Source organism: Bactrocera tryoni, chromosome 5 (assembly GCF_016617805.1).
Source record: "Bactrocera tryoni isolate S06 chromosome 5, CSIRO_BtryS06_freeze2, whole genome shotgun sequence".
NCBI lineage: Eukaryota > Metazoa > Arthropoda > Insecta > Diptera > Tephritidae > Bactrocera > Bactrocera tryoni.
In genome coordinates, this window is record NC_052503.1 from 51,777,109 (window position 1) to 51,794,165 (window position 17,057).

Here is a 17,057-nt window from a genome sequence, read left to right on the forward strand (position 1 = left end):
TCAAGATATTGCTGCTTGGCGACTTTAACGCCAGGATGGGCAAAGAAGGTATCTTTGGCACTACAGTCGGTAAATTCAGCCTCCACGACGAAACATCCTCAAATCGGTCGAGGCTGTTCGACATCGCCGGAGCTCGAAATATGGTTATCAGTAGTACTAGATTCTAGCATAAGAAAATTCATCAAGCCACCTGGCTATCTCCGGATCGAAAAACCACCAATCAACAGACAGTCAAGCGATTTTCTACTAGTCTTTCGCACCTGATGTTTGCGAGCACTATTCAACAACGCGATGTAAGGGAACTGTGGGAAAACAATTCAGCATCCTTACGTACAGCTGCAACCGAAACCATTGATTTTTGGAAAATGCAAAAGAACATCTGCTTCTCGTACCGTGTCGCAGCGAAGAGAAAACAGACTGCCTACCTCGCAGCGTTACGATTGACCACAACACGTGCGGGATAGGATAGATAACGGGAGTGGAAGAGTGAAGCGAGACACATCTGTAGACAGAAAAAGAGAGAGGCCGAAATGGGCAAGTATGAAAAGCTTGACAAGCTGGCAGACAGGGGTAATGCTCGAAAATTCTACGTAAAAATGCGCGAATATTCGGTTTAAAGACCGGAGCGTACTCTTGTAGAACCCACAGAGATGTTCTAGTTACCGATGCACAGATAATACTAAAAATATGGAGGGAACACCTTTCCAGCCTGCTAATGGCAATAAAAGTAAAGGCGAGGCGAGGCGAGGATTCCCCAATAGTTCGAATAGCATTTACTCGGCTGAAGAATAACAACCGAGCTATTCAAATACGGTGGTGAAGAACTGATAAGTGCCATACATCAGCTTCTTTATAGAATATTGTCGGATGTTAAGTGTGGTCTGCCCAGTTTTTAAAAAGGGGGACCAAACAATCTGTGCCAACTACTGTGAAATAAGCCTTCTCAACATCGCATACTAGGTTTTATCGAGCGAACTGTGTGAAAGATTAAAGCCCACCGTCAACAAACTGATTGGGCCTTATCAGTGTAGCTTTAGACCTGGCAAATCAACAACTGACCAAATAATCACCATGCACCAATTCTTGGAAAAGACCGGTGAAAAGAGAATCCACACACACCACCCCTTCGTCGATTTCAAAGCTGCTTTTGGCCCTGGTCGAGCAAATATCCGAGGTGTCCGAAGTACTTTTGCGTAGTACTCCTTTTTGCGTTGGCAGCCTTCGACCGCGCTTTAAAAAAGTAACCCTGGTCGAGCGATTACCTGGGGTGACCGAAGTACTTTCGCATAGTACTCCTTTCTGCGTTGGCGGCTTTCGGCCTCGCTTTAAAAAAATAACGATGGTCGAGTAAATACCCGGGGTGACCGAAGCACTTTCGCGTAGCACTCCTTTTTGAGTTGGCGGCCTTTGGCCGCGCTCTAACAGACTAACCCTGGTCGAGAGAATACCCGGGGTGACAGAAGTACTTTCGCGTGGTACTCCTTTAAAAAAATAATCCTGATTGAGCCAATAGCCGGGGTAACCTAAGTATTTTATTAGTTTGTTATGTAATACTGTTATATAATATAACCTAGTTGTTTATTAAATTTAAATAAGAAAAAATCAATATGCATGCAAATTTTGTTTTAGTATTAAAACTAAGATTGCTAAATAAAGAAAGAGGAATTATATCGAAATAGAGAAATTCATCGAATTGCTCATATTTGCTTATTATCATATGGCAGCGCTCCATTTCCTCGAAATTGTTAGCACATAAATGATGCTCACTACGAGTGTAAAAAGTAATATTTAAAATAAAGATTTCTTAGGTAAAAAAACTGCATAAAGGAAAAAATGTGGATGTATTTAAATGTTTATAGATTAATTTAATTTATTTGAAGTAAAAAATGTGCGAAAAATGTGTATAATGTGGTGTTTAATGTTCGAATTTTGGGAATTTTTGAACTATGAAGTCGAATATCTCGTTTGCAGTACCTATAACCCTATATATTTTTTAATAATGAGGACTTCCTCTTTCCAACAGTACCTTCAGATCGCGGCGCCAAAGAAATCGGAATTGTGCCGCTGTATGAGATATACAACGACATTGGCTATGTCATGTCGTACGTATGGCCGAAAACACTCCAGCTCTGAAAGTATTCGACGCAGTTCTCGCCGGGGAAGAAGAGGAATCGGAGAAGGACTTCGCTGCACTTGGTATCTTCAATTAACGCCACATTGCGAAAAGAAGAAACGACAGGCACGCTGTCTTTAACTCGGATGTAACCGCGTAAGCAGTGTCTACGTCAGTAAAGAAGAAGAAGATGATCTCAAACTTTATACAATTGAATTATGCTGTTAAACTTACATACACATTGTTAGATATACATATACATATATGTTTGTGACAGTTTAAGAAAAGTGAAATAAATTTATAATTGATTTTTTTAAAAAGTAATTTTTTTTAAACTAATGGATTCTTTAGAGAAATTCCTGGTTATAAAAATATTACTTAACCGATACCTGTAACGCAGGGTAGAATTTCTGATTAGTTGGAATAAAGAAACACAATGTTGGTACTGCAGATCTGTTGGAACAGATTGCCGTTGTCGAGTTTTCTGACACATTACTGAGTAATCGATAACGATCGATGTAGGAAGAATTGCTCTTTTGTTTAATTTTATTTTTATACATAAAGCTGTATAATGCTTCAGTTAGTTCCCAACGTGCGCCCTTCCGTCATGGATAATATGATACGAGACTCTTTGATTCGAGAGAGAGCTGTCAAAACTCGCATTTTTTATAACATTTGTCAATGATGCCACTGCTGAAAAATATTATTTTGGGTATTTAATAAATTATAGAAAACACAAAATTAAACACTTTGAAAATGCATACATATATAAATGCTAAAATGCAAAATCATGAATTAATTTATATAAACATTTATTTTGCCAAAATATGTTCGCACAGTTCAATGAAATTTCATTTCACACAAATTTCGACAAGTAATTATAGCGGGTTACTTCCAGCATCCCGCCTTTTCTGAAATCAGCTGATCGAAATTCCCTGATCTCCTTCACTGTCAAATAATCAGGGAACGTGTTTGAGAGAAAAATGAGAGCCAATGCGAAAGTCTCGTATCATATTATCCATGCTTCCGTACTGGCAACATACTTTTTTCTCTTGCTCACAATTGAGCAATATTACCATTGCCATATTTGTATAAACGATTTGCAAACTTACATCCAATTATTATATTATATATTATAGTATTCAACTTTAAGTTTGAGCCAGTTTAAGTACATTTTAAATAAGATCAAGTATATGTTTTGGTTACAAAAAAGTTTCGAGACTGGCAAGTCTGCGTTTAAGAAGGCAATTTCGTTTAGAGAGCTAACTCGATTTTATGGAAAAAATCCAATTTGTGTCAACATTAACGTTACGGACGGTAGAACAGCTACATTGCGTAAATGAGAACGATAACAATTACGTTGTCCCTACGGAATTTCGGCACGTCGGTGACTAAATGAGGCATGAGACAATCAATAGGCATTTAAAAAATTTTCTGTGTTGGTTTTTATATCTGGTGTGAAATATTTATTAAAATTACCTGTTATGAATAAAGAAGTTCATTACGAAGGTTGGTTGATAAAATCGCCACCCTCTAAGAGAATATGGAGATCGGTATGTTAAGAAAGAATGATATATCATTTGCATAAAATCAATGCATGTAAATCTTTGTTAGTTTCTAATGATGTGGTAGATTACATGTAAATATACCGTCTTTTATCCTCATATTGTGGTACAATGATTCGTTTGAAGACTGAGAACAGAATTGGATAGTAAATTCGTAGTTTCGAAGTGGTCTTAGCAATTAATAAATCTTCATTAATTTTAATCATTTAGTTGTATTTTAAATAGTTAATCTTTAAAAAAGGTGTTTTCTTATTCTTCCGTTATGTGGTATATATGTACATATGTATATAATGATGTCCGTTTATAAATGAATAAGCTATGTCAAATAAGAAGTTACACACATGCATATGTATGCATACATTTGTATTGTCAATTAATCAGTGTTGATGAATTGCTGAAACTATAACATAGAGAGAAATAAGTAAAAAGTAAAAAAAAACGAAAAATTAAAAGAAATTGGTATGAAAAAAATGTTTACAATTATCACATCATGTCAACACTTGAAAATAATGCGCATAAGAAAAAGGCTTCTAATTTCTAAACATCTCCAAATTGGGGATTCTTTCGGCGTCGCGATCTGAAGGTACCGTTGGAAAGAGGAATTCCTCAAGATTAAAATGTATATATAGGTACCGCAGACGCTTATTTTACCAGGGGTGTTGTGGAATCCAGGACATAATTGCTTAGCTGACAGGATTGCAAAACAATTCTGATTTTAAATGGTGTCACAGAATCTGATTGGATTTTTGTCTTTTCGAACATACGCAAAACCAATATTCAAACCAGCTGAAACTCAAACAATGAGTTGAAACCCGTTACATCAAAAAAAAATTTGAAGTTTCACTCAAAATTTAAAGTTTTACTCGAACTTTTTCTAAAACATGCAGCCAAATTTTAAAACTTCAACTGCAATGCAGTTGGGTTGAAGAATTATAAAAAAAGAGTGTATAACGTAATGCCGTCAATTAAAATCTCGAAATTAAGAAAGATTGCTTTGATAACACATGAAACCTCTTCGTCGGTGGAAGTAAGTTGTTGTTGTTGTTGTAGCGGTAGAAATCTGCCGAGTAGACAGTCCTCGGCCGTATAAGAATCCGGGTTTGTTCCGGTTACGTAGACCCGATTGTCGTGGAATTTGTTTCTCGGAAGATTGATTACATTTTTTAAATCTACTGAGGTTGTACCATCCATTAACCGTGCATGGTTGAACAGATGCTCTATGCTATGTTTTGCTACCCTTATTGCAGAAGTGGTGGAAAAATGCTATCAGCCCGGCGGAGACTTATAATTCACGAAAGAAGCCACAGCACACTTGATACGGGTCCACAGCAAAAAGCTGTCTTTGGACTATCCAATCCGAGCAAAATGGTTTGTGTTGGACCATAGGTTTACATTGATTTTCCTGAATTGTCTCCGGAAAATGCGCAAGCATCTTATGATTCTGTGCTCTGATATGGTGCGCTCTAATGACACGCTCCAGTCAGTGGGTTCGTTACCCAAAGAGATGCCTAGCTCCTCCCTTCTATTTCTTGTGAAGTCACCCAAATTTTCAATACTTAAATTACTACAATAGTTGAAATCGTTCATTTTGCTATCTAATTCGAGTGTAAGAGTATTAATGAGATATATTTTTATTTCGCATATTTTTATGAAAATGCAAATTTTTAAATGCGCGTCTTTGGCATGCTCCTCAAACAATGCACGCTCCTTTGACGGTATGACATTCAGGAAGATAAACTTACATTTGGTTCCTGACCCTTCCTTACCTGCCCAGGTGTTGCTGTTGCCCTTCCTCATTTGCTGTTGTTGTTTTATAGACCATCTTGTTCTTATGACCCTTGGCTCAATGCGGTGAACCGTCGGGTTAACGTTTAAGAAGAGAAACGCAAAGGCCAGCTGCGCCTCAGCGCCATCACGCCGCAAGGTCACCGTTGCTTCCAAATGGGGCAATGTTGAATAAGGTTTTTCATATCATAAATCTCCGTGATTTTTTGCGCTTTTTTCAGTGTTACTTTAACAAAAGCAGTTTCATTGGTTGAAGTCCTGTTACCCACTCGCTTCTTTCAAAAAGCCCACGGATTCTCTATTGGGTTTAACTCAGGACTTTGGTAAGGTGTATCAATAACTTTGTCTTTTGGACCGGTGTATAGCTTGTAGTTCAGTTTATTCGAGTTTTAGGAGCCATGAAATCCAAATTTCTCTACGCTCCTCGATATTTAATTTTTTAGAAAGTTCAGATATACCTCTTTTGTCATCACATCAGTGAAAATCCGCAGCTCTCCAACCCCTTTCGTTTGAAATACCAGGTGTACCCATTAAGAAATTACTGTTTTTTATGAAAAAGAAATACTTATTAATTTTAATTGAGAAGTAAAAAAAATATTCAAAGTATTGACCACGCCTTTTTACAAATTTTCACTACCTTTCTGGGAATATAATATCATATTTTGGAGCAAATTTTGTCTTGACACCCAATATTCGACTCCTGCTAAGAAATTGAATTGCTATAGCTTTCAAACTCTGTAAAATTATTTGTTGTGCAACATGACAGCCATTTGCCTTTGTCCATTTGCTTCTGTCCAATATTGCTTGCAGTTCGGCGTCTTCAAACGTTTTTGGTGGTCTTCTATTTTCTTTATTTCTCAAACCAAAATCGTTATCTCTTAACCGTTGAAACCATATCTTGCATGTTGCTTCTGATAGAGCGTGCTCACCACATGTCTCGACAAACATTCGATGCGACTCTGCAGCACTCAATTCCCACAACTTTGTCGTCACTTGAGTAACGCCTTGCAGTAGGGTTGCTCCGTGTCCTCCTGACTCGTGCTGGCATTACGTCCAAAAGGCTCCATTCAAACTCCACCTCGGTCAGGTGTAATACATTCAATGGATGGAGTCGTCTTAAGACCTGTCAGTGGTCCCACTACTGAAATCTGGGAAACCCGCCAACAAAGGGGAGTCCTATCGTTCGATAACTCTCCTCTCCCCAGCAGTGAAGACACTTGAGGCCTTGCAGTCACACAATGCTATTGTAGGACATAGAACAAACTACGCTCCCTCCAGGATTGAAGAGGTGGACCAAAAACCACCTGAGCGGTCGTCAATTATCCGTACTGTTGCGAGGAGAAAATTTTAAACAGAAGAATTAAACAAGGGGTTCCGCAGGGCGGTGTCCTCTTCCCGCTAACATCTATGTCTCGAAACTCCTACAACCACCAGAGAAAGTTTCCATAACCTCGTACGCTGATGATTCCACGATATTAATTTTGGATAATGTAATTGATGGCATGTGTTCAGAGGTAAACGGCTATCCCTCCGACCTTTCTCGCTTCTTCTCTCACGGAACTGAACACTCTCCCCCACCAAATCTACAGCTACCATATTTACAAAGTCGACGAAGGAGTACAGACATAACCCTAATATTGCAGTCGATGGCGTCAAAATTCTCCGCGTGACACTGGCAACCTCTTTGCATGCCCCATCAACCCCACTCATCTAACACCCCTCTCCCTTTGGTCCGACCCCGCCGAAACAGCGCGTTTCATGCGCCTTCTGTTGGATGACATCGACGACAACTTGGCTAACCCTTACCATCCCGACGGGGACTAGGTATCCGTTAGAGCAACAACTCTGCAGCACTTTTCTCCAAATGCAAACAAAAAACTCATGCTTTCAGCAAATCTTCATTTTTCGGGACAATATTTGACTAAAATTTTTGAATATGTTTGACAGATATCATGCCAACCAAATAGAAAGAAATTAAGGCTTTCATAACACATTTGTATCTTAACGCTCACTTAATACCGGTATATCCCCACACCATTACGGAGAGCTTGGTAAATTTTACTGTTAGTATGATGTTCTTTTGTTAGACAGTTGTGTTTTTGTTGTGTTTTTGTTGTGTTTGGCTTTCTCCAAACTTTGTAGGGTCCATCATAGTATTATATCATTATCTTCGTCTCGTCACAAAAACGTCATTCCAGTACTCAGCGAGCCTGTTAACATTGCCAATAGCAAAGACAAGTCGCTTTTCAATATTAACTGCAGAAAGCAACAGGCATTTGGCTTACTGATGGCAATAATTTTTAAGAACAGATGCCAACTGCTTTAAGCTTCTTCTTCTTTACTGGAGTAGACACCTCTTACGCGGTCATAGCTGAGTTAAAAATAGCGCCCAGTCGTTTTTCGGTTTTTAGCGCCAATTCAAGATACCAAGCGCAACTAGGTCTTTCTCCACCTGATCTCTCCAACGGAACGAGATCTTCCTCTGCTTCCACCGTCGGGTACTGAATCGGAAACCTGTAAAGCTGGAGTGTTCTTCCATCCAGAAAATATGACTAAGCCAGCGCAGCCGCTGTCTCTTGATTCGCTGAAATATGCCAATGTCGCCGTATATCTCGTATAGCTCATCGTTCCATCGACTGCGGTATTTCCCGTTGCCAATGCGCAAAGAACTATAAATCTTCCACAAAACCTTTCTCTCGAACACTCCTAAATGATACATTTTGTTGTGCTGGAATCTAGGTAACATAACCATATTTCGATTATGAACATGAAGGTTGAATTTTCCAACTGTTATACCAAAGAAGCCTTCTTTGCCAACCTGGCGTTAAAATCGCCGAGAAAAAATGTTAACATCGTGGCGGGAGCAGTTGTCATAAGCGCGCTCCTGCCGCTCATAAAAGGCATCTTTGGTCATATCAGGCGTGGGCGCAAATCAGTGTTATGTTGAAAAATTTTGCTCTAATGCGGATTGTGGCTAGATGCTTACCCAACGGAATAAATGCCGGGTATAGTTCTACGACTGTAACTGCTTACCCAGAAGCATGACTATTCCCCATTAAACCTCAGGTTTGCTTGCGGATTATTGTTGGTTTTCTAACTCGAATAGTTCTAGGTGATACAAACAACCGTTAGGTGAACAAAACTATTATACTCTGTAGCAACATATAGCAAAAGCTTAAAAAGGTTTCATAGTTTACGAAATATGAATTGATAAATGTATTTTTTCTTTTTGCAAACAATTAATTGGCAAATCGTACATATATACAATACAATAACTTTTATTAAGATCCTAACAATGTTAGTCAAGAAAAGTAAAAAAACAAAACTATATTATTGCTTTTATCTTCTGTCTTGCAGTGTTGGCGCCGTCGCTGGTTTACACTTAAGCAAGGAGAAATACCTGAACAGTTTTGCCTTGAATACTACACTGATCGTAATTGTCGAAAACTGAAAGGTATTATTGATTTAGATCAATGTGAGCAGGTTGATTGTGGTCTCCGGTTGGAAAACAGGAAACAAAAATTTCAGTATATGTTTGATATTAAAACGCCGAAACGGACCTATTATTTAGCTGCTGATTCTGCAGAAGACATGCGTGATTGGGTTAATTGTATTTGCCAAGTATGCCACTTACACGATACCAACCATTCATTGGAATATAATGGTAATTTTTCTTTATTTATTTTATGGGAACTTAATCAAATCAAACGCCTTTATTACATTTTTTAATTTCTACTTTGGTAATTTATCATAAAAAAAGAAATACGACAATAATAGAATATATCGACCAAGGGTAATTCGTCCAACATTACAGCTTTCTATTGGCTAACAACTTCTTCAGTTGAATTGATACGAAAGTGTCAAACCAATTGCTAAAAGTCTCATGGGTTTAAATAAAATAGATGATGAACATTTCCACAAACATGTCTGAAAATCGAATGTAACTCAATTCGACCTTCCCATTTTTGTTAAAAATGCTAAATCTAGGGCGAATTCTTCCCAATACTAGATAGTTTTGTGTCCAATTCCGGGAATTTTCTCAATGAGCTCAAATAGTTTTTACACTCTTGCAACATGTTGCTACAGAGTATAATATTTTTGTGAACTTAACGGTTGTATGTATTACCTAAAAATAATAAAAATAGGTATATATATAAATTGTATATGTATAAATGATCAGAATGATAGGACGAGATCAAATACGGGTGACTGTCTGACTTTCCGTCCGCCCATGCAAGCTGTAACTTGAGTAAAAATTAAGATATGTTGATGAAATAAAAGGGTGTCTTGACAAAAAAGACGATTATTACGAAATTTATTGGATAAATACTTTTTTATCTTCATTTCAGTTAAATGGCGTTCCACAAACAATAAAAATGCAATTCCTGTGGAAGTGCCGATTAATACATTATCAAGGAAAGATAATCAAAACAGAGAAATAAATCAAGAGAAACCAGGTGTTTTAATGCCGTCACCGATATATTATAACAACGTTTCTAAAAGTAGGGAGTCCACTTATGCTAACTCGGAACATAGCAGCAGCGTTTTGCAAAATAATCTAAGTTCGGCTTCAAATAACGATCGAGAAACCACGAATACAATCAGTCAAACTACTGCCGTTTCGAACAATGAAAGTAATATTTATCTTAACACATCTACAACATCTAATCAAAATCATGAAAGAAATGGTGCAACTCGAAAAGTTCCAGAAAATTTAAAACTGCAGAACTCACCTTTATTAGAAACATTGTCATTTAGTGTACAATCATCCCCTTCATTAAGCACCTGCTCTGGCCCATACATTCCAATTAGCGAATGCTTCTCTGGCACACCAAAACATGTGAGTAATTATTATTAATATTTAATATAATATTAAAAAAAGTAAAGAAGTCTAAGTCCGGGTGTAACGGAAGGTATTATACTCTCACATTTTGTAAAGATCAAAGCCTGGGAATTACCTTTAGGTGTTAGCAAAACTTTATTTATATTAAAAATCTTGCGAAAGAATTCAACATTCATTATTCGATGAAGTAGTAAATGTATTACAATCAAAATTGTTATCTTATTAACGTATAGAGAAGGTCACAGAGTTACTTCGTTTTAATACTAGACGTTACTTCGCGTCAGCGAAAATTTTAGCAAAATCATCCTCAATTGATATACTTATGAAAGATATGAACTCAACCGAAGATGCTAAATTTAATTTATTGAGTATGAACCAAACTTGGTTGAAATTAGTCGAGTAAGTCTGGAGTCTCGAGCAGTGCTATCCCCGTCGTCCAGTTTTGATACCGGCTTCTATAAAACTATCTTGTACAATCCCGTGTGTGAAATTTAATGTTTCTCACGTATTTAGTTATTTTTATGGGTTTATCACACTTTAAGTTTTTATAACAACAATTTTCATCTATTTTCACACTGTCGCAAGCGATAACATAAACTTTTTTTGTGAGCAAATTTCGTTGATTTGGCTAATTTGGGAGATATGTACATTACACCTATTAGAGGTAGAGGGTAGGCACAGACAACGTTTTTCAAACAGTAGACTACGTCGTTTAAAAAGAGCGAACGTGGCCGCCCCTTAACTAATTCGCCCATAGTGGCCGTAGTTCCCATGCAAAGTGGTTTAGAAACAACACCATTCTGGGACCGCGAGTATTTGTTACTATAAACTACCGCAAGCAGTAACGTTGTCATCATTCACAAGTGCTTCAGAGTGATCTCTATGCCACTGAGAAACTGCTCCCGGAGTGTCACACGTATTAATGTTTGTGTTGTTTACACAGTTATCAAGTTAAGTCAACTGTTATTTCCCAAGCTCTTTCCTCATACTTGTTGACGTTATACCCTTTAAGTATGTAAAATAATTGTATTGATTATATTAGTTTGTATTTGCGGATTCAGCTAATAACTAATATTTGAATTAACTTTTTATAATTTTGCAATATGTTGCTACAGAGTATAATAGTTTTGTTCGCCTAACAGTTGTACGTATCACCTACAAGTAATCGAGATAGATATAGGGTTATGTATATATAAATGATCAGGATGACGAGAACAGTCAGCGACTGTTGTCTGTCCGTCCGTTCGTCCGTGCAAGCCGTAACTTGAGTAAAAATTGAGATATCTTGATACAACTTGTTGTGCAGGTTTCTTGGTACAAAAACTCGAGTTCGTACTGCCACACCCACAAATCGCCATTAACCGAAAACATATAAAGTGCCATAACTAAGTACTAAATTAAGATATAAAATTGTAATTTGGCACAGGCAATCGCAGTAGCAAGGGGCACCTATGTATGTGTAAAAAAGTTTGGAAAAGTGGGCTTGACCATGCCCTCTAATATGTTTAATGTACATATCTCCTAAACCACTAAAGCTGCAACAACCAAATGTGCTAAGCTCGTATATTACCTACAGTGTGAAAATGGACGAAATCGGAAAATAACCCCGCTCACTAACCATAGAACGGTACTGTTCAAAACTACTAAAAACGCAAAAAATCCATAACTAATTACGCCAGAGACATTAAATTTTACCTCCTAGATGGTATGAGAAGGCTTTATGAGAGCTGATGTGAAAATTGGACAATGGTCGTGGTACCGCCAACTTTTTGGTGAAATCCCATATCATAAATTAGTACGTATAATTTTTCTAACATTAAAATCGGACTACAACCACGCCTACTTCTCATATAACATAATTTAAAATTCCATTTGATTCTTTCACTTTCCAGTACACAAATTAAGAAGTAATTAGGGGGGTATTCTGGTCTAGAAGCATGAATTTCAGGTAATTTTTAAAGTGTCGTAAAAAAAGGCAATTCATATTTTTACTATCCCTTTTTTTATTAGTTATTTTTTAAGTTTAGAAGAGTACAGAAAAAAATTAAAAACTAAAAAACTTCAAAAATTATGAGCTGACGAAGTGGGGGGTCTCTAAAAATTTTCACGTGACCATACCCATGATTTCAACGCTACTAGTTATCTGAAACCAAAAAAAAGATTATTAATCTAGGAAAAGTGGGAAAAATTTTTTTTCACAAAATGGCGACTGCCTGAAAGAAAAAGTTTTTTTGGATCACTTTTTCTGACTATTTCGATTTTTTTTAAAATAATAAAAATAAAAATTTGGGGATGGGGCTAGTTCCAACCATAGACAAGCCTATAAAGAAGACTATGAAAATTTCAAGTAAATCGGTCCAGTAGAACCTGAGAAATCGTGGGTATTGTTCCGAAAAAGCCAGTTTTGAGAAAAAACGCGTTTAAAGTTTCGCGTAAAGTCTTTTGTTCGATTAGTTCCGGCCGAACCAGTTTGGATGCCGGGTTAGAAAAATGCCTATATCTCCGAAAATAATTTGAATTTTGAAAAATACTCTTGTACACATATTCTTGAATAGTTAAACTTTGAAAATAAAAAAAATAAAATCGATTTTTTTAAATTTCTAGACCAGAATATCCCCTTAAGTAACGGAATAAAATTTTGCAGTAATAATTCCCTTGCTTTTTTCTGTTTTTGCTATTTTCTGTCATAATAAAATGAATTGAAACAAAAAATTTAATAATGTTATTATTCAGAAACAAAAATTATGACAGAAAATAGCAAAAAAAAAACACAAAAGAAAAACAAACACATGCGAAAGCCGGAGCAAATATCGCTCTAAATTTTTTCTGCTACCGCTACGGCTACGCAGAGCACAGAACTTCACTTTTTACTTGACAAAACTCCGAGCAGATCAGAGCATATACATATGTATGTACTTTTTCGTTGTTCTGCTATGACTCTGCTACGGCTCCCGTCAAAGTGAAAGCGGTGGCGATAGCATAGCAATAATTCTATAAATTTCGCTGCTACGGAGTAGTATATTAAAACCATGATATAAAATGTTCGGTTGCACACGAACTTATTCCTTCATTACATGTTTATTTTGTTATTGTAGCATACAATAAATATACATTGATTATTTTTTTCAGCTTGAAAATCCAATTACTCCATTAAATAATCTTGATCCAAAATTTTATGACACTCCACGCAGTCACAACAATATAGGCTTGAATCTCACCAATGACCAATCGTATTCACCAAAAATTACGAACTATAATGCAGTAAGTGAAAATTTTTAATTATTAACATTATTTTCCAAAAAACGCTTTCAAAACCAATATAATATTCTGCTAATTAATTTCATTCAAATATATAAGACTCGAACAATAACATTTAATATTTTTTTAATTCACTTTTTTGTAGTGGTGTAAATATATTTTGGCACTCACTTCGACCTTAAAATTAATTCTAGTATAATGCTAATTTGTTAATCTGGTGGATATTATTTTTTAAATTGGCATCTAATAAAAAGGAAAAAAAAACTATCACATCAAGAATTAAAGATACATTTTTACAGGTATTACCTAAGTTATACTTATAACAGACTTGTGGTAACAATAATGCCCTATTTCTTTCTAGTATTTATTTAAAAAATCTATTCGTACACAAAATCTCTGTCAAAATGACAAAATTAATTAATAAAGTGGAAAATAAAATATTTTTCAGAATCACTTGGATCACGTACCACCGTATTTTATGACTAGTTTCTAAGGCACACTTTACACACTTAATTTTTTTTATGGAGAAGTTAATTTTCGCATATATGCAATAATAATATTTTCTTTCTCATTGCACATACACATAGTTCACCTTATTGCTTACAATTGTGCTTTTACTAAAGTTTTTACAAATAATTTTTCCATATGGGCAAAAAATACTTATACATATGCTAAAATATCGTAACTACTTCGGTAACTCTTTCACAATTTGTTTGTTTCTAATTTTTCTAATTAAAAAGATTGGTAAGGACTTTCTTCCTTAAGGAAATCTTCACAGTTCAGACTCTCGAAACTTTTCTTTATGGCAAACTCTAAGAAAATAATAATAATAATTTGATAATTTTTTTAGTCGTACATTATTGAAAAATTATTTAATCATGATCAGTGCTAAATTGTTATGATGATGTTAGTTTTAAGTAAACAATTGTAAGGATATACGTACATATAAACATCTTTTCATTAATTAGAAGCACGTACCGGCTCCCACGAATTGCGCAACAGTTAACCGTTCGGATTCGGATTCCGAAAGCGTTTTTACGGATGATGATGATTGGACATACCCTATGCCTTTGCGTGAAAATGTTGGTAGGTATTATAATTACTAATTACTTTCTGTATAATTTAAATAATTAAAAATCCTTCTTTAGACCGAAATACAAGGCCTTCCGACAGCTCTGTTGAAAATGAATCCTTTGTTTTAACGTACTCGCAACGTTTTTCTAAATTACCTGATGATGTTAATGATAAATCCAATGTTTTCAAATATGATGTGGACGCTGAAAAAAAGAATCAACCGATCGAAATGATCAAAAAGTATAAAAATAAACAAAATTTATCCCTAGATATTAAAAAGAATGAAAGGTATTTAAATAAAACTATATAGTAATACAATTTACGTAAAAGATTTTAATATTGGTTACAGAACTTTAAAAGAAATATTACAATTATCCGATACGGAAAATACTTCGCCAGCTATGGGGCCACTGGATGCCAATTCAATAGTAGACGAAAGTTATGATATACCACGATCTCATCAGTTGCCATATCATAATATAGATCAAATATTTAACGAAAAGATATGGACCCCGGAAACTGAAGAGTCTTCAAATTATGCATTGGCTACAACAGAACATCCGAAATCAAATACTCAAAAGAAATTACAAGAACATTTCTATACAAACGCGGCGCCTAACAAACTTGAAGGAAATGTTTTTCGTTATGATTTTATACAACACGTAAGTTATATTTTTGAAATAATATTACATTGTCCGTTGTTTTATAGTTTAATTATTTCCTTCTAAAAAAACAGTTATCCAATACCATATGTATGTACATATGTATGTACATATATATAGAAAATTTAAACAACTTTGTCTCCTAAGTTTAATAATTCGCTTGTTTTTGTGGGCAACACTATTACAATAAGAAAAAAACTTTAATTTAACAATTTCTGTGGAGATTGCACTGCTGATTTAGACAATATTTAAGACATAATTTTTATCGTTCAGTTGATATGATAGCTATATGTAATGGTGGTCCAATATCGATTCTTGGAGACAAAAGGATCTATGTTAAATTTCAGATCGATATCTGAAAATGATCTGGATGCTGATATACCTATTTTAGGCTATCCGACGTCCCCTTCTGCTTGTTACAAACTGGTTGTCAAATAAAACATACACTGTTTAGGTTATAAAGAAAGGAAGCGCTTTGTTTTGGTTGTGGTCCGTTTGAAAGGTTTGTAAAACTGCTGCACTCTAGAAAAGCAAAAATAAACTTCTTACCCTACCTTTACACACAAACAAACGACACAATTTAGTTTGTCTGAACTTATGGACGGGATAATATGTATGTTTAAAGAGAAAGTTAGTTTAATTAATACATTCGTAATGTAAAAATATCCTACATATTTAATTAACCAACAAATTTTTTCATAATATTGTTTAATATATATATTTAAAGACCGAATTGCCGCCGGTAAACCGCAAACTGAAACCAAAACTTAGTATTAACAATAAACTACCTGAGGGCGACTCCGAAAATCAATGTGTGCCAGAGAAACCTGTAAAGAAGGGATTTATTGAATCTTCAACTCCACCTTCAGTGGATAGAAATCTAAAACCGAATGTATATAAGGTAAATCATTATGATGTTTTGGAAAACGTATATATGTATGCATACCAAGTTGATTTGCAGGCAGTCAATTCATCATTATTGGAACATGGAATGCGACGTTCCGTGGATATATCTTCTTCAATAGAAGTAATGCCAGAAATAGATGAATGTATATTAGAAACTCGAACATTACCAAGGAAAATTAGTTCACTTTTGGATAGAAGTAATAATGGCGGGACTGCAGATATTTCAGTTTTACATCAGCGGTCAAAATCTGCAGCAAATTCAATGTATCAAGAGTCTGTTGAATGTAATCCCCTACAAAAAAACACAAAAAATGAACATCGACTACAGTATTTTGATTTAGATGTAACGAATCCACCAACTATAAATCGTCAGAGTATAAGCACAAGCAATTTAACCAAGGAGGAATCCAGCAATGTCGATTTATTACCGAAAAGCTCTTTGAAAAGCGGTGTAGTTTATAATTCAGTAGATTTTGTAAAAACTGAAGCATTTAAGCGTATCCGCGAGGAACGTAAAAAAGAAAGTGAAGGTGTAAGTTCTAAATAATTTGTTCTCTACTATTTGCATGTAGAATATAATGATATAGTTTTGTACAGTCAGCAAAATAATTGATTTGTATGTGTTAACGCGTGTGTTTAAAAAATATACATTTATTTATTATTATTTTGCATTTTTAAATCCCAGACATTTCTGCGAAATTTTTCAATTAATTTTTTGTTAAACTGCTAGAAAATATAGTCTTTGCTAAATATGGTATATCATACTTTGTGCAATTAGTCATAGTACCCAAATGTTTATATAATAAATGAACGCATATACTATACTTTTTTATTTAATTATTATCGATTTT

General features: G+C 35.3%; 1 protein-coding gene across 2 annotated transcripts; it reads left to right on the plus strand.

The window, feature by feature from the left end:
- The first annotated feature begins 3,442 nt into the window (after positions 1 to 3,442).
- LOC120778276 (protein daughter of sevenless) lies at positions 3,443 to 16,899 on the plus strand. Of its 2 annotated transcripts, XM_040110060.1 has the most exons (9): positions 3,443 to 3,666; positions 8,821 to 9,127; positions 9,813 to 10,303; positions 13,436 to 13,567; positions 14,533 to 14,650; positions 14,713 to 14,926; positions 14,988 to 15,300; positions 16,028 to 16,201; positions 16,262 to 16,899. In XM_040110060.1, the coding sequence occupies exons 1-9, from the start codon at positions 3,598 to 3,600 to the stop codon at positions 16,751 to 16,753; spliced, it is 2,310 nt and encodes a 769-aa protein (XP_039965994.1). In that variant the 5' UTR covers positions 3,443 to 3,597; the 3' UTR covers positions 16,754 to 16,899. The 2 variants fall into 2 exon arrangements, with proteins under 2 accessions (XP_039965994.1, XP_039965995.1); XM_040110061.1 differs by lacking the exon at positions 8,821 to 9,127.
- The last annotated feature ends 158 nt before the right edge of the window (positions 16,900 to 17,057 follow it).